Source organism: Phodopus roborovskii, unplaced genomic scaffold (genome assembly GCF_943737965.1).
Source record: "Phodopus roborovskii unplaced genomic scaffold, PHOROB, whole genome shotgun sequence".
In the NCBI taxonomy this organism is placed as follows: Eukaryota; Metazoa; Chordata; class Mammalia; order Rodentia; family Cricetidae; genus Phodopus; species Phodopus roborovskii.
In genome coordinates, this window is record NW_026125546.1 from 1,471,349 (window position 1) to 1,498,134 (window position 26,786).

At 35.2% G+C, this 26,786-nt stretch overlaps 1 protein-coding gene across 1 annotated transcript in view; it reads right to left on the minus strand.

The window, feature by feature from the left end:
* Positions 1–736: 736 nt before the first annotated feature.
* Positions 737–26,786, minus strand: part of Mios (meiosis regulator for oocyte development) — a 28,602-nt gene continuing 2,552 nt past the window's right edge. The window contains exons 2-11 of the mRNA XM_051177128.1: positions 22,010–23,343; positions 21,636–21,734; positions 17,931–18,185; positions 16,169–16,338; positions 13,863–13,928; positions 12,446–12,604; positions 9,456–9,608; positions 7,705–7,909; positions 2,018–2,147; positions 737–968 (exon numbers count right to left, since the gene is read on the minus strand). Coding sequence (XP_051033085.1) covers positions 872–968; positions 2,018–2,147; positions 7,705–7,909; positions 9,456–9,608; positions 12,446–12,604; positions 13,863–13,928; positions 16,169–16,338; positions 17,931–18,185; positions 21,636–21,734; positions 22,010–23,303 — 2,628 coding nt within the window. The 5' untranslated portion in view covers positions 23,304–23,343 and the 3' untranslated portion in view covers positions 737–871. The remainder of the gene's footprint in view (positions 969–2,017; positions 2,148–7,704; positions 7,910–9,455; positions 9,609–12,445; positions 12,605–13,862; positions 13,929–16,168; positions 16,339–17,930; positions 18,186–21,635; positions 21,735–22,009; positions 23,344–26,786) is intronic.

Sequence of the window (26,786 nt, forward strand, 5' to 3'; positions counted from 1 at the left end):
AAAAACCTTTTTAGCATGTTTTCCTGAAATTTCACACACTTCTTTATAAAGAAAACAAGTTTAGAGATACATTCTTTTTAAATTATTTTATTCATTTCTTATTTTCTAAGTGTTGTGTCCACCTGCCTGCCTCATGAAATGGTGCCCTTATACAGGTCAGTGGAGTCACGGCTTCCAACATGTGGGCCCCAGGGATTGAATTCAGGTCATTAGGATTGGAAGCATGCCCCTTATATGCTGAAGCATCTCACTGGCCTACTCTTAACTTCGATTTTTTGAGGAAGACAACAATGACCTATGTCAAAAATTTGCATTAAAATATAAATGAGGAAGTCTCTCTCTCTCTCTCACACACACACACAAACACACACACACACACACACACACACACACACACACACACACACGTACTTTTCTCAAACATATTAACATTTATTCTCCAGTGTGGGTCAGGTACTAATTTTCAATGTAAAAATTCATATTTTATCTGAATCACTGAATTTGCCAGTTGGCTTTAAATATGTACAGATTCTATCAAAACATATCAAGTTCAGATTAAAGATGCAGACACAAAGTCTGTTTTTATTCTAAAACCTTCTATACACATTCATTACTGACAAAACCCTAGAAGGCTGTTTCAAATGAACTTTAACATACTGCACAGCACACATAATGCTGATGTTTATTTCAGCAGCATCTGCCTCTCAGAAGCCATCAAAATCACTCAAACATCAAATTGCTGGTCGGACAGAATGATTTATTTTCCCATTATAGGAAGTCATGAGTGACTTGTTCTGAGGTATGTTGCTGAACTATGACGGACATCTATTAAAAAACTCCACACTTGAAGGTTTCTTTTAGGTGTAACATTTCATGGCTGGACTGTCTCTGCTGGTACCAGATTTCCTGTTGTATCCAACTGCATACATTTACATGTGCATGCAGATACAGGACACTCTGCATGGTCCCTGAAAAATGTGAAATAACAGTTAGGAATCTTCACATACTCAAACATGTTTAAGTAATTATCTTTAAAATGCCACTGGCTTAAGCATATAAATTAAAACCCTTAGTAAAAAACTGCATTAAGAGTACCAAATTAGGGCTAGAGAGATGGCTCAGAAGTGAAGAGCACTGGCTGCTCTCCCATAGGTCCTGAGTTCAATTCCCAGCAACCATATGGTGGCCAACAGCCATCTATAATAGGATTTGGTGCCCTTTTCTGGCCTGCATTCAAGCATACATTCAAGCAGAACACTGTATATGTAATAAATAAATACATTTTAATAAATAAATAAAAGGAGCATCAAATTAGAAACAATCACCAAGGTAAACTCTGAAGAGAATGATACTAAAAATGAACAGTCTCGCTTTCTACACTAATATACCAAAACAATTACTAAGGGTATGGGGACTGTATTAAGGTTAGCACAAACGAGACAAGGATCATGAGAGGGTTATGCTAATGAATGGCACAGGTCCACGAGCACTGGTCAAAATCAGTTTATTTGATACTCTCCATTGCAAGAGCTATTTATGCAGAGCTTACCTGGAAATAACTAATGTACTAGATTTGCCTCTGTGTGTGTGTGTGTGTGTGTGTGTGTGTGTAATTATATTCATGTGTGTATGTATTTATATAATTATACTCATAATTTAATTATATGAGATATTATAAGACATATAAAACGATAAATATCCTATCCCCTAATGGGGTTAAATAATGTTAAACATTTAATCCATAAAGGCAAGGTCACAATATTATAGGAAGGAATTTGCTATGTTCAAGCTATCCCTGAACCCATCTCATAGGGATCCACCTGCTTCTGCCTCCAAAGTGCTGGGATTGAAGGCAAGCACCACCACAAACCTGGCTGACATAGGTATTACTTTTAGTTTAACATTAGTTCCTTAATTTGACATAACACAATGATACCAAGAGCCCAAACTATTGAAAAGGCTACGTGGTTTATGTTTTGTAACTGTAAGATTATCAAGGAAGGAAAGTGCTGTTTACCTGAACCAACTAAGCATATGCCCGGCATGCCCACCATGCCGACAATTGTGACACCAGGTAAACCAATTGTTAAACTGAGCTAACTTTTTGTCCTTGCTCAAGTCCACTTTTTCATCGGATTTGGATCCACCTATGGAAACAGAAAGTGATCGCCATTAGCACCATCAGAGCAGTTTAAATTTCTTAAAGGGTAACTATGCTAAATAGAAATCATATACCATATTGAAATAACAATTTTAATGTTAATACCTAGTACTAAATAGTTTATACACACACACACACATATTTGTTGCTGTTTTTTTCAAGACAGTCTCACTATATAGCTCTAGCTGTCCTTTCACTATGTAGACTAGGTTAGCCTAGAGCTCACAGAGATTCACCTGCCTCTGTCTCCTAAATGCTGGAATAAAAGGCTTGTGCCATTACACCTAGCAAGTTTACCTATATTTGTTATGGTCAACAAAAAGTGCAAAAATGTAACTTATCCAAACCCAGTAAGAAACTACCTGAATTAAAAAATATTTCACTAGTCAAAAGCCTTTCCAAAAAGAAATCTAGGCACAGGTTTCAGGTGAGTTTTACAAAGAAGAAAAAAAGAAAGCTCATGTGATACCTCTTGGGCTCAGTACAATGTGCTAACAAAATGACTAAATAAATAAACAATTAATTAATTAAACAGCATGAGAAAGAAAGATTACAAACCAACCGATCTCCTGAACAGACATAAAAATAACAGGCAAAATACAGGCAGTCTCCTGCAACGACACAACCCAATTCTACTTCTACGTAAATGTAACAGAGACACTGTGAACATAATTAAAGGAGACACATGAAATATTCACAGCAGCACATTATTCATTCTAGTAAAAATGGGGAAATTAAATGTTTAATAGTATAGCAGAAAATCCTACTATATTCCTGAATGAGAAAATTAATAGCAGTGAAAAATAAACAAATTACAGCAGAATTCATCTGCATAAAAAAAGAAAAAAAAAAACCTAGAAGTACAAGTCCGAGATTAAATACAACAGGAAAATCAAATAAAAATTTTCTTGCCTTCTGCACAAAACTCAAACTTCAAGCAAAAGTAATGTTTGCATATAATCAATAGGCTGATTAAGAAACTCAGTATCACATGGTCATCCTTGAAACATAAACATATAAGCAACACTAAATGGAATCAGTGAGCTATATAAATATATATTTATATATTTTCTGTATCTGTATGTGTGTGTGCTGTCTCTTTAATAAAATAAAGGCATGAATTTGAGAAGGAACGAAGGGGTGGGACTTGGAAGGGGCTGGGAGTAGAAGGTAACATAATCATATCTTAATTAAAAAGACATCAGGTAACAACAGACTAGTATAGAAAGGGCTGCTGTGTGGTGGCAAATGCTTCAAAACCCAGAACTTAGGCAGAAGGAGGCTGATTTCTGAGTTCGAGGCTAGCTGGTTTACATAGTGAATTCCAGGATAGCCAAGGCTATATACTATGATCCTTTCTCAAAAATGAAAAAGACTGGTGTAGACCATGACTTAAGCAAGGGAAGGGAGGGGACTCTTAGAATTTCCATTTATCACTATATGTGAAATAAATATTTTCATCCATGTTCAGTTAAAAATAAAAGATATGTGCTACTATATAAAATTTGTTTATACACGTTCATCTTCGTACTTATTTCTTGTTGACCCTTCCTGTAGTACTTACATATTATGCATGTTGGACATCCCCAGGCTTTTCTACATTTGCTATGCCACTTTTCTGCTTCAAAACTATGTTGATTCTACTAATTTTGGCTACCCCAATGTTTTGTTTTAAAACAACAAATCAAATTAAAATATTTTAAGATCCCACACAATTAAAAGATAAAAATACAAAAAAATTAAAGTAAAATAAGTTACCTCTAAGCAATTATTTATTACCTTTTAAGACATCATATATAATAAAAAATTTACCTGTATCATTGCTAGTCACTTTTTAATAACTACAGGAATAATCTTATAGCTAGGAAGTTTCTTAAAATATCCATAAGTTTCTGCTTGTGGTATAAAGGTAAAAGAATGTATAAATAATAATTAGGAGGTAGTTGCACTGAAATTGTTCTAAAGGATTTACCAACAAATCAACAGTGAGAAAAAGGAAAAGAAGAAAAATACAGATTTTTATAAACATGTATTTTATACCCTTGTATAACAATCTCTTTAATGATTATGGGCTTTTTTTTTTTAGTTTATTTATATGTATGTGTATGCGTGTGTGCGTGTTTGCCTGTATGTATGTCTGTGTACCAGGTCTGCATGTAGTGTCTGAGGTGGTCAAGAAGACATTGGAGCCCTGAAGTTGGACTTAACAGGTGGTTGTGAACCATCATATGGGAACTCAGGAACAACTCCAGTGCTCTTAACTGCTAAGCCACCTCTCCAGCTCCTTTATTTTTAACTCCTAACTTATAGAGGGGACAGTCTAGAACAGAGTACTTCTTGTGTACATTTTTCTTTTTTAAATAAACCTGACATATTAAAGTTCTCCTTTCTACAAAGAGGTAATACTTTTTAAGATCAAGTGTGTTAGAATTTTTAAAGACTTACAGTGAATTGAGAAGATACACACAGCAAAATATTTGGAAATCAAGAGACTCACCCATGCACTAATGTAAGGAAGAAATCAGTATAAAATATGTCACCATCTAGATGTTCTAGAAAGGCAAGGATTTTTATGTGTGGTTTTATTTGTACACATAACAAGTACTAACAAGTGTTTGTAAAACGTTTAAAATTTATGTTAATTAAAACTTAAGAGGGTTTGAATACATAACTGAGTTAACAATATGCAACTCTTGTGCTCAGAAGAATGTGTGCTCACCGTGTGTGTGTGTGTGTGTGTGTGTGTGTGTGTGTGTGTGTGTGTGTGCACATGGATGCCTGTAAAGCAGAAAAAGAGAGGTTCACTAAGTAAGCTCATGAATACTGACTACTAGGACCATGAGGTATGATAATATAATGTCTGACTACAGGCATAGCACCCCAGAGGTCTGTGTGCTTGTGTTTCTAAACTGGGAGACAATGTTTGAGTTCCATTAGTTCTGTTTAATTTTGAAACTAAGGATTCTCTGATAAAAAGAACAAACTCACTATTCCCTATTTATTGTATCAGAGTCTTTAGGATGTGTTCACTATTCCTATTTATTGTATCAGAGTCTTTAGGATGTGTTCACTATTCCTGTTTACTGTATCAGAGTCTTTAGGATGTGTTGAGACTCCGCATTTTTGTGCTCTGCTTCCTATGAACGCACATCCTAGATCCAACAACACTGAGGCGGCATGCGCTGTTCAGCATAAATTCCCCCACACTTTCCATCCTTATCAACCCACACATAGAAAGGTTTTCATGACTATAACATAGTAAAGCAGGCCAAGCACCAGAGCAGTAGCTCAAACGATTCCTTCTGAGCCTTTCTAAAACTTACAATGTTTCTTTCAAAATTCCTAACAATTTCCTTGTAAAATACTCTTCATTCTATCCCCAATGGACAAGCATTTCAAAATTCAAAAGGTTTGAGGATTTTGTAAAAGTGATAACAAATACACTTTTTATAACAAATCAAGAAAGTCAGATACATTTGTAACTAAGTACAGTAGCATGTTTGCAGTAAGACATGTGGATATTCACAAGTATATAAAAATCTTACTACTCTTATTGATTTTGACCAGGTTTTATTGTCAAATGAGAGTATTATAAATTCATTTTAAAAAAAATCCTCTGAAGCCAGGTATAGTGAATCCCTTTAATCCGAGGACTCTCAAGGTAGAGGCAGGCAGATCTCTGCTCTACAAATTGAGTTCCAAGTCAGCCAGAATGTTACATAGAAAAACCCTGTCTTGAAAAACAAACAAATCCTCTGGAATCCCAGATCTTTCTAAAGATTTTGAAATGACACACACAGGACTTGTGGCCCATTCCTTACTACTCAAAAGATATGGCCCTTCTTCCTTATTCTCTATTCGTTCTCCATGTCCCATGTTTACTGTTCATCATGGGCTCTAAAAGGTTCCTGGACTCAGTTCATCAACCTTATCATAATATGTAAATACTAGTATAGACTTGTGTTATAGGCAACAAACATTATGATGTAATAAATCATAGTATTCCACATTTATTATATTAGTCTCCACAATAGCTTAAACTGACTCATGATTTTTTTCAATTCTAAATCATTTATCTTTTCATATATATTTCAAAACTAGGAAAGATCAAAAGCTAATATGTAATAAAAAAAATGAAATGCACTATAGTGCCAACAGAAGGGAAACATCCACTATAACTCCCTGAGATTTATAGCCCAAAGGCTATACTAAATATAACTATTTTTATGTATCTCAGTCCTCACAGATATGTTTTGTTTTGTCATTGTACTAGATGCTCCAAATTGTTACAATTTTGGTATAATCAAGACCACATAAATATGGATAGCATGTAGTATGTAAAATAAAAACACTTAATTCAAATTTAAACCAAACCTGGGAATGTGGTTGTGTACACCTGTAACTGGTTGTGTACACCAGTACTTCAAAGGTCAAGGCAAGAGGGTCATGAGTTCTAGGCCAGCCAAGGTAACATAATGAGACACTGTCATAAATACCAAGGTGTATCTTGAAAACATTACACATGGAGGAAAAGACACAATGGCTACTTTTGCATTAACCAGTATATCAAATAGCCAAATAATTTTTTTGTTAAATTGTTTTTTAAAAACAGGGTTTCTCTATGTAGGTGGTCTGGATGTCTTGCAACTTTTTATTTATACCATACTAGACATGAACTCACAAAGATCTGCCTGCCTGCCTGTTTCCTAAATGTTGTTAAACATTTCCTCTACCATGACCAGCTCATGTCAAAATGTTTTTGATGAAGACTTTTGACATTAGTATCATTTTCAAGTTACATAATTAGAATGTCAAAGCTACCAAGTATATTATATTATTTGCTGTTCATAAAAAAAATCCCATATTAACTATTTAGAAAAAAAATTAGTATTTTTAATCATCGAAAACCATACCCTGGCCCCAGAGTGGTGGCATATACCTCTAATCCCAGCACTTGGGGGGCACAAGCAAGCAGAGCTCTTTGATTTCAAGGCTAGCCTGGTCTACATAATGAGATCCCTTCTCAACAAACAAGCAACAACAAAACCCCACATCTATTTACTACATAACTGTCAAAACAGCAGAAGCAAGACTAAAACTAAGAACAAAGGCGTATTGGTTTCTGGGCTAATAATTTATGTATTAGAAATGAGGATGAAACAAGAAGGAATGTGACAGTACTCTGGGAATACCAAAAAGCCCTATGGATACATGGCATTTGGTAACAGCTGTGAGCACAGTGAATTCCAAGCACCAAATCTGAACTAGGAGCCATGAGAACAGTCTAACTATAAAACCACTAATATTTAAGCTCCAGTCATCAATTTTAAGTTGGCCAGCATCTATGAGGTTAACTGAGCCACCGTAAAAATATAGATTTTACTTTTAATGTACAGACTTTATCAATTAAAGAGGTAATTAAAAAAAATCTTTCAGGTCAGTCAATAAAGTGAGAGACATTAATAAATATTTTACTTGCAACAATAATTCAATTATGTAGGAAAAGTAAGTTCAGAAAAATATTTTGTACAATTATGTCATACCAGGACAGCTAGAAACAGGTGTTCCCATATTAATGAGGCAAAGTGCACATCGAGGAAGGGGTTTTCGACAGCCAGGGCAACTTGTGACTTTCGATTTTGTTGGTGAGCCACTCACACCATACTGACTAAAGCCTCTGCCCTGATGAGGCACTGAGGAACAGCTGTAGGAGATTGATTTGCCACAAAAATTACAGCTCACAAATACCTACAAAGCAAATGAAAAGAGCAATTTAGTGCAAACCACAATGGAACTATAACGTCTGAAACTAAGAAAATACATTTTAAAATTTTATTTTACATTATAAAATGATCTGTCTGATTAGCTCTCAGTTCATGTCTCCATGTAGCAGTTACATTATCTGGTATTTCCTGTTAACTTTACTTAATTACATTCTTCCTAAGACCCTCATATTGTGAAATACTAGAACTTTAGACCTTAACATTTTAAATTAGCAGGGACATTGGAATGCATGCAAGGCCATTACAAAATACCCAATGTGGTTTAATATTAAATGTGCTCCATAGAACACTTGTTTCACAGCTGAGAATAGGCCTTGTTATATGGCCTAGCAGGAGAAAGTGGGTCATTTGGTGTGGCCCTTCAAGTTTCTTAGGCTGGCCTCCCTAACTATGGCACAAGTATGAGCTGCCATGGTCCTGCTCCCATGCCGACCCCACCACGAAGGGCTATATTCCCCCAGTCCCTTAAGCTGCTTCTTGTTAGTTGCTCACAGCAACAAGAAGAGAAACTAAGACACCAACATGCAACCAACCACTAAACCAAAGTTCAGTGACCCATCTTATGAACAAAATCTCCTTATAAATGCAATACTCTGAGCTGGGCTTCCTGACCCAACTACTCAGGGAGTTGAGGTAGAAGATTGAAAGTTCAAAGCCAGCCTGAGTAATTTAGTGACAGTCTTGTCTCTTAAAAAAAAGAAGAAGGAAGAGAGGGAGGGAAGGGAGGCCTGCTGAGACCAACAACTTAGCACATACAAGGCCCCAGGTTCCATTTAAGGATAAAAAACAAAACATCCCCCATATTTTTTAAGATGAAAAGGAATTAAGGCTCCAGCGGTACGTTAAAAGTTTAAGCAAAGCTGGTAAGATGGTAAAAATAGCCATTAGAAGGTGCTCACTAGGCTTTATGAAAACTCCAGCTTTTCCAGATTAGTAACATATGGTATAATACTGTCTGACTAAAACACCTACTTCAACTATCACAATAATTTTCAACTTCCTTCCAAAATAAAATAACACCATCCAGAGTTCACAGTAAAGATAACCAAATATTTAACATCTGAAGTAATAGTATGATATATGATAATTGATCTCATATTAAAAGTGCCACGTATAGATATAGGTTTATACTTACTCTGTTTTTTTAAATCTCCAAATTCTGCTCTGCTGCATATAAATAATATATAAAACAATACACACATGGGATTACTAACATTGGAGATTCTAAATGAATTTAGCAGATAATGAATTTTGGACAACCCTAGCAATTAGGCTTTCCTAAGATCATCTGGGCCTACTGTCCTTTGTTTTATGTCAAAGTAAAGTTTACCTGCACAAGATGATTGTTAGCAATCAGAAATAAATAATAATACAATGGGAAAAAATTAAGAACAAGGTGTGTTCTGGGACAGACAAAGACAATAGGAGAAACCCAATATAAATAAAAGACAGGGTGCTAATAATTCATTAATCTGATTCTCACATATGAACACTGGCTTCTCTCTACTTACCTGTGCTAAAGGCTTGGAACTGGGATCCAACTTACTCCTGTGAATATCAAATTCTGCTCGTTTATGCCAAAACCTCCAGGCATCTAACAAATTTCTGTAATTCTCAATCCAATACTGAACCCTTTCATCTTTAAGAACATCTAAAGGTGAACCCTAAAAAGAAAACATGAATTATTTCACACACTTCAAATGTCCTGGTTTAAATCAGAGGTTTCTGGGTAGCACATGAGTGTGGGTTAACAGAAGAAATGGCCTTTTCCTGAAACTGGTTCCTAATGAAGAAAGCCTCGCTCACCTACCTTAAGCTGGACTTCATTAGTGATGTAACTCTATACCTACTTGACTAGGAAGTGAAACTCCCTTTTGAATTTAAGGAGCAAGTGGCAAACAATCCACCTTCCTGGCTAACGAAGTCAGCACTGATAAGAAAAGCCCTTGTCCTAACTATTAAAGCTTATGGATTAAAAAACTCTGCTTATAATGTATCCAAGTTACACATCAAAATACTTAACATTTAAACTATGACTGGGGCTGGCCCTTCATGTTTAACAGTTAAATACTGTTTTCACATAAATTAAATGTGAAATGCACATAGGCATTAATGAGAAGCAAGAGCTGGTTTTCCTAAATTTATTCCAAAACTCTTCATTTAGAACATCAATTTCTGACCAATAAGAATATCTCTAAAACAGATATAAGTGTCAGAGTTGCAGAAGAAAGCTTTAATGCAAAATATGCTCAAAAAAAAAAAAAAAAAAACACTTAAAGGCTAATGGAAAATAATCCCTTTCCCCTTAACTAGTGAGTAAATCATGAATGTAAACTTCTAAAGTTTATTTTTAAAAATACTTGTGGATAGAAGAAGAAAAAAAAAATTTCTGGCAAGTTTAATGGACAAGGGAAGTGACAGAGAAGAACAAATAAACAAACCAACATTAATTGTTCCACTGAAGCACACTACACCTTTAAACCCAGCACACAGAGGTAGACATAGGCAGATCCCAGACTGGCCTACGAAATCAATCCCAAGCCAGGCAGGATAATACAATGAGAACTGTCTCAAACCAAAAAGAAAAAGAGGGGGAAAAAAATTGTTCAATTGAAGAGGAGGAGGTCAATTATATAAAAAAGGAAGAAAAAAAATGAACAGAAACCCCAGCCTCTGAACACTAGGACTTGTTTACTATATGTATAATAAGGAGAAGAAGAGATAAAAAAGTCAGAAATAAAATACCCAAACATCCTAAACCTGATGAAAAAATGTTAACTGATAGACCCCCAAAAGCTCAGGAATCAACATGCAGGGTACAAAGAACTATAAGTAGGCACATAAGTGTCATTTTTTTTCCTGAAAAATAAAAAAGAAAGAGAACTTCTTGAAAGAAATCCATAAAAACATGAAACATCACATGCAGGGAAGCAAGGAAAACATAATTGCTAATCAGAGGCCAGATGAATATGAAAATGCTTCTTAAAGCGCTGAAGAAGAACCAAGAAGGACTAGTTGTTTCTGGTAAAGATAACCTGGGACCATCACCTGAATTACAAGAAATGCTACTGAATAAACAAGGTGGTTAAACAAGATTAAACTCACATCCACAGGATCTGAGGAACAGACACTAGGAACAGTAACAAATGAACAAAGAAAAAAGTCTCTAATTCCTTTCTTATAATTCATAGAACAGACAATTATTAACTACAGCAAAAACAACACTGTAAGTTGGAGCTTATAATATATATAAAGTAAAATATGTGATCACTAGACAAAGGAAAAGATGTATAAATAAAATTATACTGAAAAACCCAGTCCTCGATGTGAGGTAGTAAAGAGAGGACATTATGATTTGTCAAGTGTGAAATGCAGTATGATGGGAAAATATGATTCTGATGAGTTCAGGATGCATAGTGTAAGACCCAAGGCACCAGCTTTAACAAAAAGACAATGAGAAGGATATGGCTAAAAGCCAATAAAAGACAGTAAGGCAGGAAAAACAAAGGAACAAAAGGAAAGGGACAAACAAAATGAAAACAGCATGATGGTAGAGTTCATCTTGGCCACATAAATATAAACAGAGGAAACATCTCAACTAAATAGCAGCAATTATCAGAGTAGACTTTTTAAAGGTCACATTATATACTGAATGCACTTTAATATTTTACAAATTGTGCTATTACCAAACCATGTGTACTCTGTAGCCATATATCAGTAGTTCATTTAAAAGACAAAGATCTCATTCCAGTGAGAAAAGTATAGCAGAATACCTTTTCTCGCATGAGTAGTGGCTTGATATTTATATAAACTGACATTGCATTTTGAGCCGGCATTAGGTGAGCTCACAGGAAACATGCAGAAGGGAAGGAGTAAGCACATTTTGATTTGTTTACCAAGGTAAGACAGGCTTTGACATAAAAGAAAGAAGACACCAAAGAGAAAGGCGCTCATGCCACGCACAAAAGGCTAAGACTGCTGAAGAGAAGCGTTTGCCACAAAAGTAGAAAGCAACTTTTTCCTGGAGTCTGGCTTAACTACTGGACTGTTCAAGCAATGAAAAAAAGAAAATTGTTGATGAACTAGTTATTCAAATTACCTTGTTGTTAATAAAAAGGACATTGGGGGTTAAAAGTACTGAAGTATAAGTTCTCTTCTGCTGTTCAAATGAAACCACAGTTCAGATCAGGGAAAGGAGTCCTTGATAAGGAGGACTGGACTCCAACCTGAGGCTCGGGTTCCAAAAGAGCTTCACATAAACTCAGATGCAGTCAACACAGGTATTTCTCAGACCGGGGGGGGGGGGGGGGGGGGGAGAAGAACCTGGATAAACTGATGTGATTAGGGCCAGTAAGAGACAATACAAGCCCCCAACAGATCACTGAGGTAGAACTAAAACTAAAACTCCTAAGCAAGGAAGAGAGCATGTATGAGTTAGTTAAGAACACAACATGCAGAATATGGTTTGGCACTTGATTTTTAAGGGCTGTGTCAGACTAACCTGTAACATGCAGTAGCTTGCTGTCTGAACATCACCAGTTCTATCCACATAGCTCTCCATCAAGTCCACACCATCTTTAGTGAGGCCTGTGAGCAAGATCCCTTCCAAATTTCCAGCCTCTTTCATTTCGTTGGTCAGCTTTTCGATGTATTTATTTAACTGAAAAATTCAAAGTGATTTTTCTAATGCAATCTGTTTCACTACACATTTTATAACATTCAATTACTATATTTAGAACAATTTTGTCCTTGATGGAAAGCATTTTAAGACAGAAACTCTTGCCAGAATCTAAGTATGTAAGTATCAAATCTGAAATACTGGTAGAAGCTATGAGAATGGTCTAACTATAAAACCACTCATATTTAAGCTTTAGTCATCAATTTTAAGTTGGCCAGCATCTATAAGGTTACCTGAGTTACCATAAATAAAGATTTTACTTTTACAGTGCAAACTTTATAAATTAAGGAAATAGTAAAAAACTTTCAGGCCAGTCAGTAAAGTGATAGTGACATTAATATGTAACTTACTTGTAATAATAATTCAATTATGTAGGGAAAATGAGCATGTCTACATCTATTTCAAGTTTTAATACGGTGTTCATACTTTAATTTATTTTTGTGTGGAAGCTGAAGATGGGCATCAGATGTCGTTCTCAGGAGCTTACCACAGTATATTAGAATACAGGGCTCTCACTAAAGCTGGAGCTCACTGATTTGGTAGAATGGCAGAACACTAAGCCCCAGAGATCCTCATGTCTCTGCCACCCAACCCTGGGATTACAGGTCTACACCCAGGTATTTTCACGGGTTCCTTGAACTATGCTATCTCCCTAGTTCTCACAATCATTTTCAAAACTAACATGTCCTATGTTTACTCTAAGAAGTGTCCTCTTTACAGCAAATTCTTGTCTATCCTGGTAGTATGTAATTGAACCACAGAATTGGAAATACACGTTGAAAATCATCAATAATAACCATTTCCTTTACATGTTCTAATTCATCCTGTTCTAAACTCCAGCCAACATTCCTCTTCATTTCCCCCAACATCCTGTCATTAAAATAGCACTGCTGGTCATTCTGTGTGCATTTCATCCTCACAGCCCTCAGAAGCAACAGGTAAGTGTTTAGGTACGGAAATAAAAGATTTTTGTTTGAGTTTAAAATTTGTATCTGCTAAGTTTTCTTCTAAAAACAAAATTAAACTAAAACATCAAGTTACATTCTAAAACAAATTTAGTAAGTTAACATTCTAAAACAAATTTAGTTCACATGCATATTTATAATTTCAATTTAATAAGTATCTTTTTAGGTTCTATGCAAAAACTTTCAGGCACATAATTATATGTAAAGATTAGTTTCTTAAAACAATTCATAGTAAACATTAATCACCTCAGATATACAACTGAATCAATTCTCACCTGAGTATCACCAAGGAATTTACAAGCAAATGCCACTCTGTCACGGACTGCAACTTTGTTTTCATACTGGGGAAAAAAAAAAAAAAAACAAACAACTGTTCATGCCATAATTTTTCAATTTTTATAGACTAAATATGAACCTAATATGTAAGTTTATTTTTATATGTATTACAAAATACATATGTATTATATACATTTTCATATGTATATATGTTCAGATGTTGGAAGACTCACCAATTGCCAAAAAAAGCCTTTTCTGATGTTACTATTGGGAAATAAAGTACTAAGGTCAATGTCTTTGACAGTACAGATTTACCTTTCAAACACAGACTTGCCTAATTCAGTTGTATGTCTTTAAAAAATCAGTTCTTTCATCTATAACACCAATATAAACTATAAGCCACAAAGTATAGAATATCAAGTTTAAAATGACATCTAATCTTTCTTTCAAAGCAATTAATTTTGGACAAATAAAATTAATCATGAAATTTAGGAAATCTATGACTGAGTATACAAATACAGATTTAATAAGAATACTAATAACCTGGGGCTGAAAACATGGCTCAGTGGATAAGAACATTGGGTACTCTTCCAGTGGACCAAGGTTCAATACTGCAACACCAGCATGGTGGCTCAAACAAACATCTTCAACTCCAATACTAGGGAATCTGATACTCACATCTGGCTGGCCTCCTCTGACGCTGCACACATATGGTACACAGACATACATCCAGTGAAAACATCCATACACATAAAATAAAAATAAACCTACCTTTAAAAAATAAAGAACATCTATAACTCTTAAAAACAAAGCCTAGAAGTTGTAAACAGACCTTTCTGTCTAATACTACTATAAAGATAGTTTACAACAGACTCTTCAGAGGTAAGACATTACTCATCAATATTACAAAAAATAACTTTGTTAGTATAAACTTAGAAAGGTCCAAGTAAATTTGTAATAAAAAATAATTTATAGGTAGCAAAAAGATCCAGTTACTATCAAAATCATTCTATTAAACAGTTTCTTTTTTGAAAACCTAACATCCTTTCAGTTGATACCCATTTTACTATCTTCCCTCAATTATAAAATGAGTCTATCTCTAAAGGGAATAAGCTCATAGACTCAGTTACATGTGCTTAAAAAAAAAAAAAAAAGGTTTAGAACACAACTGGACCCATTTCATATCTGAGAAACATAATGTCCTGACAGTTAACTGAATAGCTAAAGTTAAACTGTACCAGAGTAAAGACTGGATCTTTATCTGGCTTCTAAATTCAGTACTTATATAAATATGATGATGTAAATAAAATTGCAGATATTAAATACATTCTTGAAATAGCTTGGATATATGAACTTCCTTCTCAGCTCTCCCTTTTGGTATAAGAGAAGACAGCATCTTATTATAGGTAACAAATTAAAATACAGAGATGTAATGTATAAACTGTGAGCAATTGAGTCATTTCTTTTTCTAGTCTCATTCTCTAGCTATAAGTATTCTGATAGCTCAAACACGAGACTTAAAAATCTTCTGTTTAACAAATATAGTAATAGCAGGTAAAAATAAACATTCCTTGATATTAATTTGAAGAGCTCAGAAAGGTTCACCAGAAATTTATTAAAAGCAATGGGCAAAATAAACTACACACTGTCAAAAAGGACACTAACATTTATTTAAATCTTCAGTATGAGAGGTCAATAAAATACATATTTTTACAAATCTTATAGATTGACAATTACTGAAACAATGCATATTTTATAAGAAATGCTCTAACAGTAAACCAAAGGGATAAACCTTAATATAGAAAGTGGTTTTTTTGTTTGTTTGTTTGTTTTGTTTAATTGCTGGAAAGAAAATAGAGACTACAAAGCAAAAAAAGTTTTATGTAAAGCTGTGACTAACAGCTGTAATAGGAAAGGGAACCTCACTTCATGACAAGAGAGAAATGATGTGGTTACACAAGTGACTAAAAGAACTGAAGACTAAATAAAATGTAATTTCTTATAAGCAGTATGACTGTATAATTTGCTTTCCAAACAAAACTTGTCTGAAAATGATGAACATTAACTTGAGATATATATGCACACTTTAGCAAAAACAACTGATGATCAGTTGTACACATACACACATATATACACACATATACACAAAATCAACAGCAAATATGTGTGTATGTTTATAGCTGTACATTTCTGCAGTTCTTCAGTAAATAGTCTTGGTCATGTAGCTAAAAACTGTATTAAGAAAACTACAAAAAGCAAACCTGTTCTAACTCAAAGGAGGATCTGGGGAAACAAAACAACTTACCAAAACTCCATCATAAGCTCCTGCTTCACTCGTTAGAAATGCAAACATGACACACAGATAGGGATTGTTGAGCTGCAAACGTAGTGTGCTGCACATCTCCCTCCAAAGGGAGTTCTTCTCATCCGTATAACCTGATAAAGCCATTGCTACCACATTGAGATTCAGATCTCCTGGAGGGTAAAAATATACACTAATCAAAGTGATCACAAGCTTAATAACCTTTTCCCACAGTTCTGAAATACTCAACACGGTAATCAGAGGGTGGATTTTCCCAAGAAAAGAAGCCTACCTCAATAAGAAAAAAAATTAAGACTGCTAATTTGGTAGATTACACTGGGAAAAGTTCCATTCTTAAAAAACAATTCACATACACACTTGTAATCCTATGTATAATAAATACTTCTTTTCCGCAGTGGATCAGTACTTATCCCTAGTGTACGTACGAATGGACTTTGAGAGCCCATTCCACATAGAGGGATACTCTTTCAGCCTAGACACATGGGGGAGGGCCTAGGCCTAGCTCCAAATGATATGACAAACTTTGAAGATTCCCCATGGAAGGCCTCACCCTCCCCGGGGAGCAGAAAGGCGATGGGATGGTGGTTGGTGGGGGAAACAGGAGAGGATGACAGGAACTGGGACTGACATGTAAATAAAACAAGTTTGTTGTTTCAAATTTAAATAAAAAAATTATAAAAAAAAAACTGCACTTAGGCATATTTGCAACAAAGCATTCTTTACCAATGATTTGTATAAACAGTTGCTCTGTGGTATACAGGGCTGCTAGCAAGCTGCCAACCTGCTCTTCAGTTCTGCACAGCCTTCTTAAGTTTCACTCTAAATGTCAAAGCTATGGTCTCTCATTGCTTTTTCTCTTAAGCATTTTCTACCTTTTTTTGATTCTAACCATTCTTGCTTTTCCAATTAAAACGATACCCCCACCCCCACTTTCTGTTCTTACCAGCTTCATTATTCACTTTTACAAAAATATTTTCCAAGATACTTACTTGGTGCTTCATTCCTCTGCCTACTCTATTGAATTTTAAGTCTTTTAAAATGAAAACATTTGAGGCAGTGGTTGCACACGTCTTTAATCCCAGGCAGAGGCAGTCAGATCTCTGAGTTCAATGCCAGCCTGGTCTACAGAGCGAGTTTTAGGATAGCCAGGGCTTCTCAGAGAAACCCTGATTCAAAAAACAGGTGGAGGGGATATTTTTGGTTTTTGACCGATTTGCTTCTCTAAGGATACTCTGGCTAATTGAAACTTAATCACTTTTGTTTTTTCCTTCCTTCCTTTCTTCCTCCCTCTCTTCTGCTACACAGAAGATATATTTTAATCAGACTTAAGTAGAAACGTTTTCCAGATCACAGTATGCCTTTCATAAGAATCTTCACTGGTCTAAACAAAAATACTATTTAGTATACTACCAAAAGTGAGAATATACATTAAAATATAACCAAATGTTTGTAGTAAAAGTGCTTACAAACAAAAGAAGATCCAACATACATGCCTTAATGTATATGATCCTTCTTTAAAGGGAAAGTGGAAATACATTATTATTAAAAGGCCATTTAAGAACATTTTGTTTTTACAGATCTATCAAGACTGGCTAATGGGACTGGCTAATGTTATCTTAGCATGATAAACTTTCCCTTTCAATAAAAATGTGTACAAAATGTTAGCTAGATAACTAAAAACTATCAACATCCCTTTTTTTAGTGGATTCTATGAACCTCTAATTCTCCGAACATAACCTAATACCTTTTTCTGAAGATGCTCCTTCATTCAGGATTTGGATTGCTCGCCGAATATCCAAGTTAAACAAAGCCACAGCAGCAGCTCTTTCCCATTCTCCTTCTTGCACAAGAGAGTTCAAAAATGGTCCCACATCTACATCTGTTCCTTTCTTTATCCACCCACAAAGCTGTAGTGCTAAAATCCTCTCTTCATTTAAGTTCTGAATATCAGTTTGTTTATCCAAGCCACTCCAATTGTGTCTGCTGCTTTCCACCATTCCTAAAAACAGAAAATGTTTTTATAGTTTTGTTCACTGTTATTTTAAAACATTATTAGGCAGCACCAGATTTACAAAAAAAAAAAAAAAAAGTTTCAACATTTAGAATATTCGACTTCTCAGCCATAACCTTACAATAGCATAAATAAGCAGTACACTGAAATTTTAAATCAAACATTTACACCACAGTTGAATTACTAAGAAGCTATTGCTGTAAGAATGGATGTTCAGGCTGGCTAAGCTGAGCCACCGCTTCTACCCTCTAAACTAGATAGCTGTTATCTAACTCACCACTTGTTTCCTGCATGTCCTATACACAGCATTTAACATAAATTCTCACATCTGTTCTCTCACTAGAACACAAACTCCAACAAAGTAGGTGGGTGAATTATTTTATTTGCAAGGAATGCCCTCTTCATTTTCTCCTGTGTATGTGCAGTCACATATTACTTAACAAGAGAGTGCTAAACTACCTTACTGTAATCTGCTACACAACTACCCACATACATGAAAAAAAATGAGATTACAATCATCAAAGGACTTCAAGATAAATAATAAAAAGAAAATAAATTGGAAATGATCTGACTATGTCTTACTCTGCTATTAAATTAGAAAACTATATAGTATCTTTTTTAAGAAAAAAGAACTACTTTTACAGCATTATACTGAAATCATGGTAGTTAGTTATAAAGGTAAAGGAATTTCATTTAAACAAATAAAGACAAAATGTACAAACATGAGATTTAGGGACTTTATCAACTATAACACATTCCTAAATGTTCTAGAAAGTTTTATAATCAAATTGTCAAAAATACAAAAAGATTTTCAGAGAAAATTATTAATGAGTGGTCTACACAGCTAGTTCCAGAATAGAGGCAGGTGGATCGCTGAGTTTGAGGCCAGCCTGGTCTACACAGCTAGTTCCAGGTCAGCCAAGGCTACATAATGAAACTCTGTGTGGGTAGGTGGGGGTTTTGTGATGGGGGGGGCATCCATTGATTGTAGACAAAATGAAATAGGGCCCCAGGGTTCCAACAGCTTGAGAACTACCCCCTTAAATAATCACCTCCTCTGGAATTTGATCTGAATCTATGACTAGCTTCTAGACAAGAAAGCTAACAAGAGATGAAAAAATTTACAGAGCTGACTGAATTCCTTACTCAATTGACTCTGAGTGATTCAATAGGTGGTTACATAGTCTAGGCTCAAGTTAATCAGTCCCTTAAAGACAGTCTACAAGTAAGAGAAGCAGTAGACAAGATCTCTGGGTCTTAAAGCAGTCAGAACTGCCACCTTGTTTACGGAGTCTATGAAAAGCAAAGAACTATAACCACTTTCAAGAGTCATGCATGTGTAGGCCCTGGCCACCAAGCAACCAGAAAGGACATAGCAACTACAATTATAAGGAATCCTCAGCCTCTCAGCCTCTGGTCACTAAACCCTAAAATCACCCCCCAACACACAACTCTGGTTAGTAAAGGATAGGTTCATCTTCTATCTAAAGCTGAATCTTATCTAAGTCCAATTCTTTCCCCTTCCTAGGAATTTTATCTCCTACAAGTGTCTTCTTTCTGTAGTGGTTGAACTTGACCAACAACCACATGAGGTTGGACGAGTATTCTGATCTCTAGAAGAAAACACTAACATTTAGGCACAACATTCATTTTAACTTTGTGAGACTTTGAGCAGTGCCCAGACTCCACTCCTGGAGACAATAAGACAATCTATGCAGCAAAAGACCCAAAACTGCCTAGCAACAATAAATCTCTCAAGGGATGAAAAATCAACATCAAAGTGAGAAAAATAGCTGGATGTGGTGGTGCATGCCTTTAATCCCAGCACAGTGGCCAAGGCAAATGGATCTCTATGAGTTCCAGACCAGCCTGGACTGTATTAGTGAGTTCCAGGACAGCCAGGACTACATAGAGAAACCCTGTCTCAAAACAAACAAAAAAATTTATACAGATAAATATTTAGAACTTTGTTGTCACTTTTAAGTTAAACTTTATACATGTAACATCTATGTATATAAATAAAAATCACTTAGTCTAAACACCTTACCAGGAATAAAAACAGGTCGAAGCTTTCCACAATACCTAGAATTCATGCTTTTAAATAACTTGTGTGATCATCACCTTGCTGGTGGTTTGTGACAAGCCTAAAATATTATCCTGTTAGTATTTTAAACTATAGCTTTTTGTTTTAGAGAAAAGTTGTAAGGTAAGTTAATTAATTATAATAAACTAATAATTACATATGAATTAATAGTTTTGTGGTGCTGTGACTTAAACCTTGCCTTGAATGTGTTAAGCAGGTCCTCTGTTGCTGAGGTATATCACCAACCAAAAGGGATTTTTCTCGGGGGGGGGGGGGGGTCGAAGGTGGGCAGTATAGAGAAATTGAAGATGGGGAGCGAAATGCTAAGTACCAATCTACTGCTGAATAACACTCTCACACCAAAATTACTTTTCCCCCAGGAACTAGGTTCTCATGTAACCCAAGCTGGCCAAGGAAGACCTTAAATTTCTGAGCCTTCTGTCTCCACCTCCCAAGAGCTAAAACTACAGAGTTCACCAACACACTCAATGTTATGCAATGCTGGGGATTAAACCTGGTGCTTCCTGTATGCTAGACAAATATTCTCCTAACTCTCACCCCCAAATTACTTATTTTTAAATAGAATTTATTATTTCTGGTATGGTTTTGACTAAATAGTGTAAATTATTTTTCTAGCATCTTAACTGGATGGAGTACAAATCAACTAATAAAATGTGGAGGTTGAACCCTAAGTTAAAAGACAACATAACATTATCACAATTTCAACAAAAAGAGTAAGAACGGCTGCTTAAAGCAACTAGGTTGAAAGTACTTTTTTTGGTGGGGGGGGTCTTTTATTTGTAAATAGTTATCAATTTAAATCTTACATTAATTTATCCTTTAACTGATTCCTTCACTTACTCATCAAGGACTTCCAGGTATTTTCTTCAAGTTAGGCCATATTTCATGTCATATAGCCCTTGTGAAAGTATTTGGGAAGCAAATCAAAGGGATCTTCTTCAGATAGAGAGCTTTTAATTTAGTATTTAAAACACATGATGCGGGGATAAAATCCAAACTAACAGTCAGCATCTTATAAAAGAACTTGTATACTACCTCACTTGAAGTGGGTCTTCAAATAAACAGCACAGAATAACAAATGAAGAGAGTTAAGAAATGTCTATGTCACATCAAAGAATCAAAGTTGCTTCCACAAAGCATCTGGACATAAATACACTCAATATACTTAACAATTCACTAAAATATCTAACAGAAAGCCAAGAGGGATAAAGATATATATGTGTGTGTGTATGCATATGTGTGTGTGCGCATATATAAATTTTAACCAACTAGGGATCAAGTAAGAACCCAAAAGTTATAAATGTATTTAAAAATATAAAATGAAATTTTCTTACCCAAAGATGATTTTACTATTGATTTAATTCCTGCATAAACCAATGATCCTTTGTTGCCTGGAGATTTTTGATCCATATCTTCTGTATACTGCTTCATAAGTATTTAAATGCATAGGAAATACTGGTCATTATGCATAATAAAGTGTTTCAAAGTTAAAATTATTTTTATATGGAGCAAATTCTTAAGACTCTATACAAATAAGACAGTTTCACTTTACTGATCATCTTTTCTGTCCCCAGTCTACAGACTAAAACTTTCAACAGTTTTAAACAATTTTACCTCAGAATTTTAGATTATATAATTTGTGTTTGCACAGAAAACATTCAGTATATTTACCCAGTTTCCTTCAAAATGTTAACAAGACAAAGGATATAGTGCAGTGTGTACCAGAGTGACTTGAGCTGTGGATCTTCATTTCCAGCTAAAATGTGGTTTCTCCATACCTGTTCTGTATCAAGTCCATACCTTGATAAAGCCCGGAGGCGCATTTTTGTTGCTATATCTTTTTCTAAGGAATTATCACTTTCTTCTTCTGCACATTCATACAAATGACGACCACAGGCCCACATTAAAGACGTAATGGGGCTCCAGGCAAGAGATATCCTTTCAAAAACTGTGAAGTCAGACATTGTTCGATTGGGAGTCACAACTATCATTCGATTTTGACTCGTTGGATGCCATGCAAAGGAAGCAATGTAATTGTCACAAGGTTGAACACTTCTTTCAATTATTGTGGGTTCAGTTTCATCCCCAATGGGAGTGGGTGTATGCTGCATGTCATACAGCCTAATAATATTACTATCCCTTGTTAAAGTGGCAAGCAGACCTGTCCGAGTTGGACACCACGCTACTTTTGTCAAGGGCTTTGGTTGCTCAGTCAAAGTCAAAACTGGCTTCTCAAATTTTCTAAGATCCCATATTGCAACCTGACCTTCATAGAAGGAAGCAACACGATCATGGAAGTATGGGTCTACTGTCACTCCTTGAACAGCTTTTGTATTTACAAACATCTTCTGGCTTGTATTCCGAAGATCAAATATGGCTAGGTTACGATGCATGCCAGCAAGGAGAAGTTTCTGGTCTCTTGGAAGCCAACAAAGAGATAGACAAGCATCATTTTGCCCCAACTCATACAGTGGTTTTGTTACTAATAACGTTGTTTCAGCTTCACCTGCTGAAAGTCTCACTTTTTCCATGGGAACAATATCAGGAGTATATTTGCTGCAGATATCCCATATCAGAACTGAAAAGTCAGCTCTGTGCTTGTCTAGACCAGCAGCAAGCCAGTTACTATCCAGTGGATTCCATGCAAGGGTATTGCATTGTCGAGCATGTTTTGGGACAAATTCTTTTCCTATCAAATCTTTAAACTTAGAGTTATGATCTTGACCAAGACTTGTAAGTACAACTCGACCATTTGCTTGTCCAACTGCCAGGAGACACTCAGGATCATAATTGAGATACCACGCAACACATTTCATATAGGGTGTATCTGAATTTATTGATAGTAATGTAGCTGCAGAGTCTTCAGATAAACGTAATGATCCAGCTTTGAGTTCTGAATTCACAGCCGATTCCACATGATAAAGGCTCAGTTCTGAGTCACACACAACAAATCTATCAACCTGGTGTGGTGCCCACAAAATATCAGGCTTGGTACCGCTCATGTTTATTGATAGGCTCAAAAAGTCCAGTCAGGTCCATTCACTGAAAGTGTTTAAAAGTAAGAGGTTTAAAATATCAACAAATAACAATCCTTCAGTTGAATTCTCAACCAAGTACCCTTTTTTTCTTCTCTGTATTTATATTTTTCTCTCCACCTACAGATTTCAGATAATATTCATTTGATTAAAAATGGAGAAAGAATAATCACTTCCTCCAATAAAGTGATCTAGTAGGAATATGAGAACCCTATCCCAGCTTTATTTCCCATGATGAATTATCTTAATTATACAGTTACTGGTGCCTTCAACTTAACCTCAGGTTATAATAACTTCACCATGATGAGTAAATTAATAAGTGCCATACCCATGAAAAGGAAAACTTAAGCAATGTATGAATCGCATCCCTAAGCACTGGTTAGAGCAGCACTCAATGAAACATTCCTCAATGGTAAGTGTTCTATATCTGTGCAAACATGGGAATTCCCAGCCACAGAGAGCTACTGAGTGCTAGTTAACTTACTTACTTTTGACTAATTTTACTATATGTGTATAATATAATTTAAAGTATAACATTAGGACATTGATGTTTTCATCTTTCAACAGTAAGAACCAAACTTCTACAGCAGAATAAAAACTGAAATGTACAAAGGAGATGTAAGATTGACTCTAACTTTGCTATAATTAGTAACAGGATGACCTTCTCATCTATTCAATAATAATGTCATTTAGATTAGTACTTCCCAGATTTTATGCATTCATGAACTACTTATAATCTACTGACTATTTCTCTTTAAGCTGACTCTTTTTTAAAATATGAACAACTTTAATTTCATCAGTAGTTTCAACAACCATGAGTATAGTATATTAATTATATTTTAGTATATGTTAAAATATATTAAAGTGGCTTGATTGTGTTTTACTTAAAAATTACTTTATAATCAGCAGTACACATGAAAAATGAGTTAAGTGACCATTAGAAGCTCTTAGTTTTAAATTTTATAAGGCTAGATAAGTCTTGACTAAAACTGGAACAGTTTTTAAAATTCTTGTTTTGATAGTAAAGAGAGGATGCAAATAGTAAGTATTTCCAAGTGGCTGCAAGAATTACTAGGTTAGATACAAATTTACAAAATATTTACAAATTTCACTGCAATTATATTTGTACAACCAGGTTTCAGTTTTCAGAAAAGTGAACATATGATTTACCTACATCTACTCCAAATATCAGGTATGGACTACCATACATCCCCAGTAAAGATATGCTTTGGTAAGTATTCAACTCACACATAATTTCTGTAACTCTTGATCTTGAAAAAAATTTTAGACATGAATTCCCAATACAGAATTTCATACACTTAGTGTGTACTTAATTTTTTAAAAGTTAAATACTTTTAAAAATATTTTAAAAAGATAAAGTGTACATATTGAACTGGAGGTTATCGTAAAAAAAAATAAAAAAGACAAGAATCTGAGAAGCGTTAGAAGGAAGGGATGCATTTGGGAGGAGTAGGGAGTGAATACGGTAAAAATACATTGTGTGTATGAAATCTCATAAATATTTAACTTTTAAAAAACATCTAAGGATGTGTATATGTGCAAGTCTGAGTGTTTATGCACATGAGTGCAGTGCCTTTAAAGGCCAGGAAATGGTGTTGGATCTCCTAGAGATGGGTGTTCCAGGCTACTGTGAGCCACCTGATGTGGGTTCTGGAAACTGAGCTCAGGTCCTCTGCAGGAGCAGAGTGCTCTTAACTATATTGCACCATCTTTCCTACTCTCATCTAATTTAGATGATTAGAAAAAAGTATGTAGGGATTCTTATATTGGATTTACTTCTTTAACACTTCTGGAGCTCTCAGTCATTTCAATTATATCCTTAATACCACTTTTACTTTTTTTATTTCCTTTTCCAGTTTGTTGTTTGCCTTTCCTTATTCCTAGATTATACCAGTTAAGTACCTCTTTCCCGCCTCAATTCAGGATACTACACTGAAAATATTCTCAAGGCACTATAAATGGCATGAGAACATATAATTTCTAGTCTGTGATACTAGCTTAGCAATTCTCTGAATTATCTTTCCACTACAAACCTTTAAAAGTCAGGATAACCTTTATGTTGTGCATAAATGTGAGCATGTATGGTTTATGTATACAGGTGTGTACATATTTGTAGGTCACAGTTCATGTTCTATCACTCTCTACCTCTTTTTTAATATAACATGTTCAGCAATTCTCTGAGAATTTCATATGCACAATGTAATTTCACCATATTCACTCCCTACTCTTCCAAAATACATCCCTTCATTCTCACGCCTCCCAAGGTCTTGTCTTTTTTTATTTTTTCAAGATAACCTACCCAGTTCAATTTGTACACTTTATTTTTGAAGCAAGGTCTCTTAATGAATTTGGAGCTCAAGGATTTGGCAACACTAGTTGGCCAGCAAACTCAGGGGACCCTCCTGTGCTCTCCACAGCCTCTCCTGTGCTGAAATTACAGTTCTACATCACCACGCTGTTTCTCACACAGATTCTGAGGATCTCAACTCAGGTTTTCACAAGAGTCTGTAGCAAGCACTACACTAAATCATCTCTCCATATCAGAATAATCATCGCACAACACGAGCAACCAGCTTACATAATTAAATAGTTTACCAATCTGTGAATACCTTCAGCTTCTACCTGTTGGTCTAACCTTCTGGCATACTCTACTTGCTGTGTTTTAGCTACACTGTTTTTCTTTCAGTTCCTGAAATCCACTCCTCTCCCCAATCACCTTACACTCCTAGCACTCTTGACTAAGAGAACAGCCTAAACTTTTATAATCAGCCATGTTCTCCTGTCTAGAAATATATTCTCAATTAATAATATTCTTTCTCTTTAATCCATTTAAGTCTCTTCTACTAGATTATGTTTTCCAAGACAAAGGTGAAATATCTTTGGTTTTCCATTGTACTTCAAGTACACAGTAAGTATTTGTCTAATGAACGCATGTGTTCAGGGAGTCCCTGAACACTTCGCACAACTGTTACTTCAAAGTTTTACCTGTTTCCTCATGCTTCCACCCTTTCCTACCCCAGAAGGAATCAACACTTCTTTTTAGCAGTGGAACCTTGCTGTAAGTCAAGAACAAAGCTCTCACTGTTATAATTGATCTAGTGACAGAAGAACCCAATCCTAAAAGATTAAATTAATACATTGTATTCTATTTATTTGTAACTGTTTATTTAGCACCTTGTGTGTTCCAAGCACTATTTTCAACTTTGGGAATAGAGTGTTAAACAGGGTCATCTAACAAAGCTGCATTCTAGTAATAGACACATTCAATAGAAAAGAGTTTGAATACTGAAAAATGAGGAAGAAGGGAAGCAAATCATGTAATAGGAACTAGCTAAGATGTCAAAAAGAAAAACTAGATACCACCTAGTTCTGGGCCTGTGGGTTGGGACTCCTTTGGTAAACCTCTATCTCCAAAAAATATTTACAACA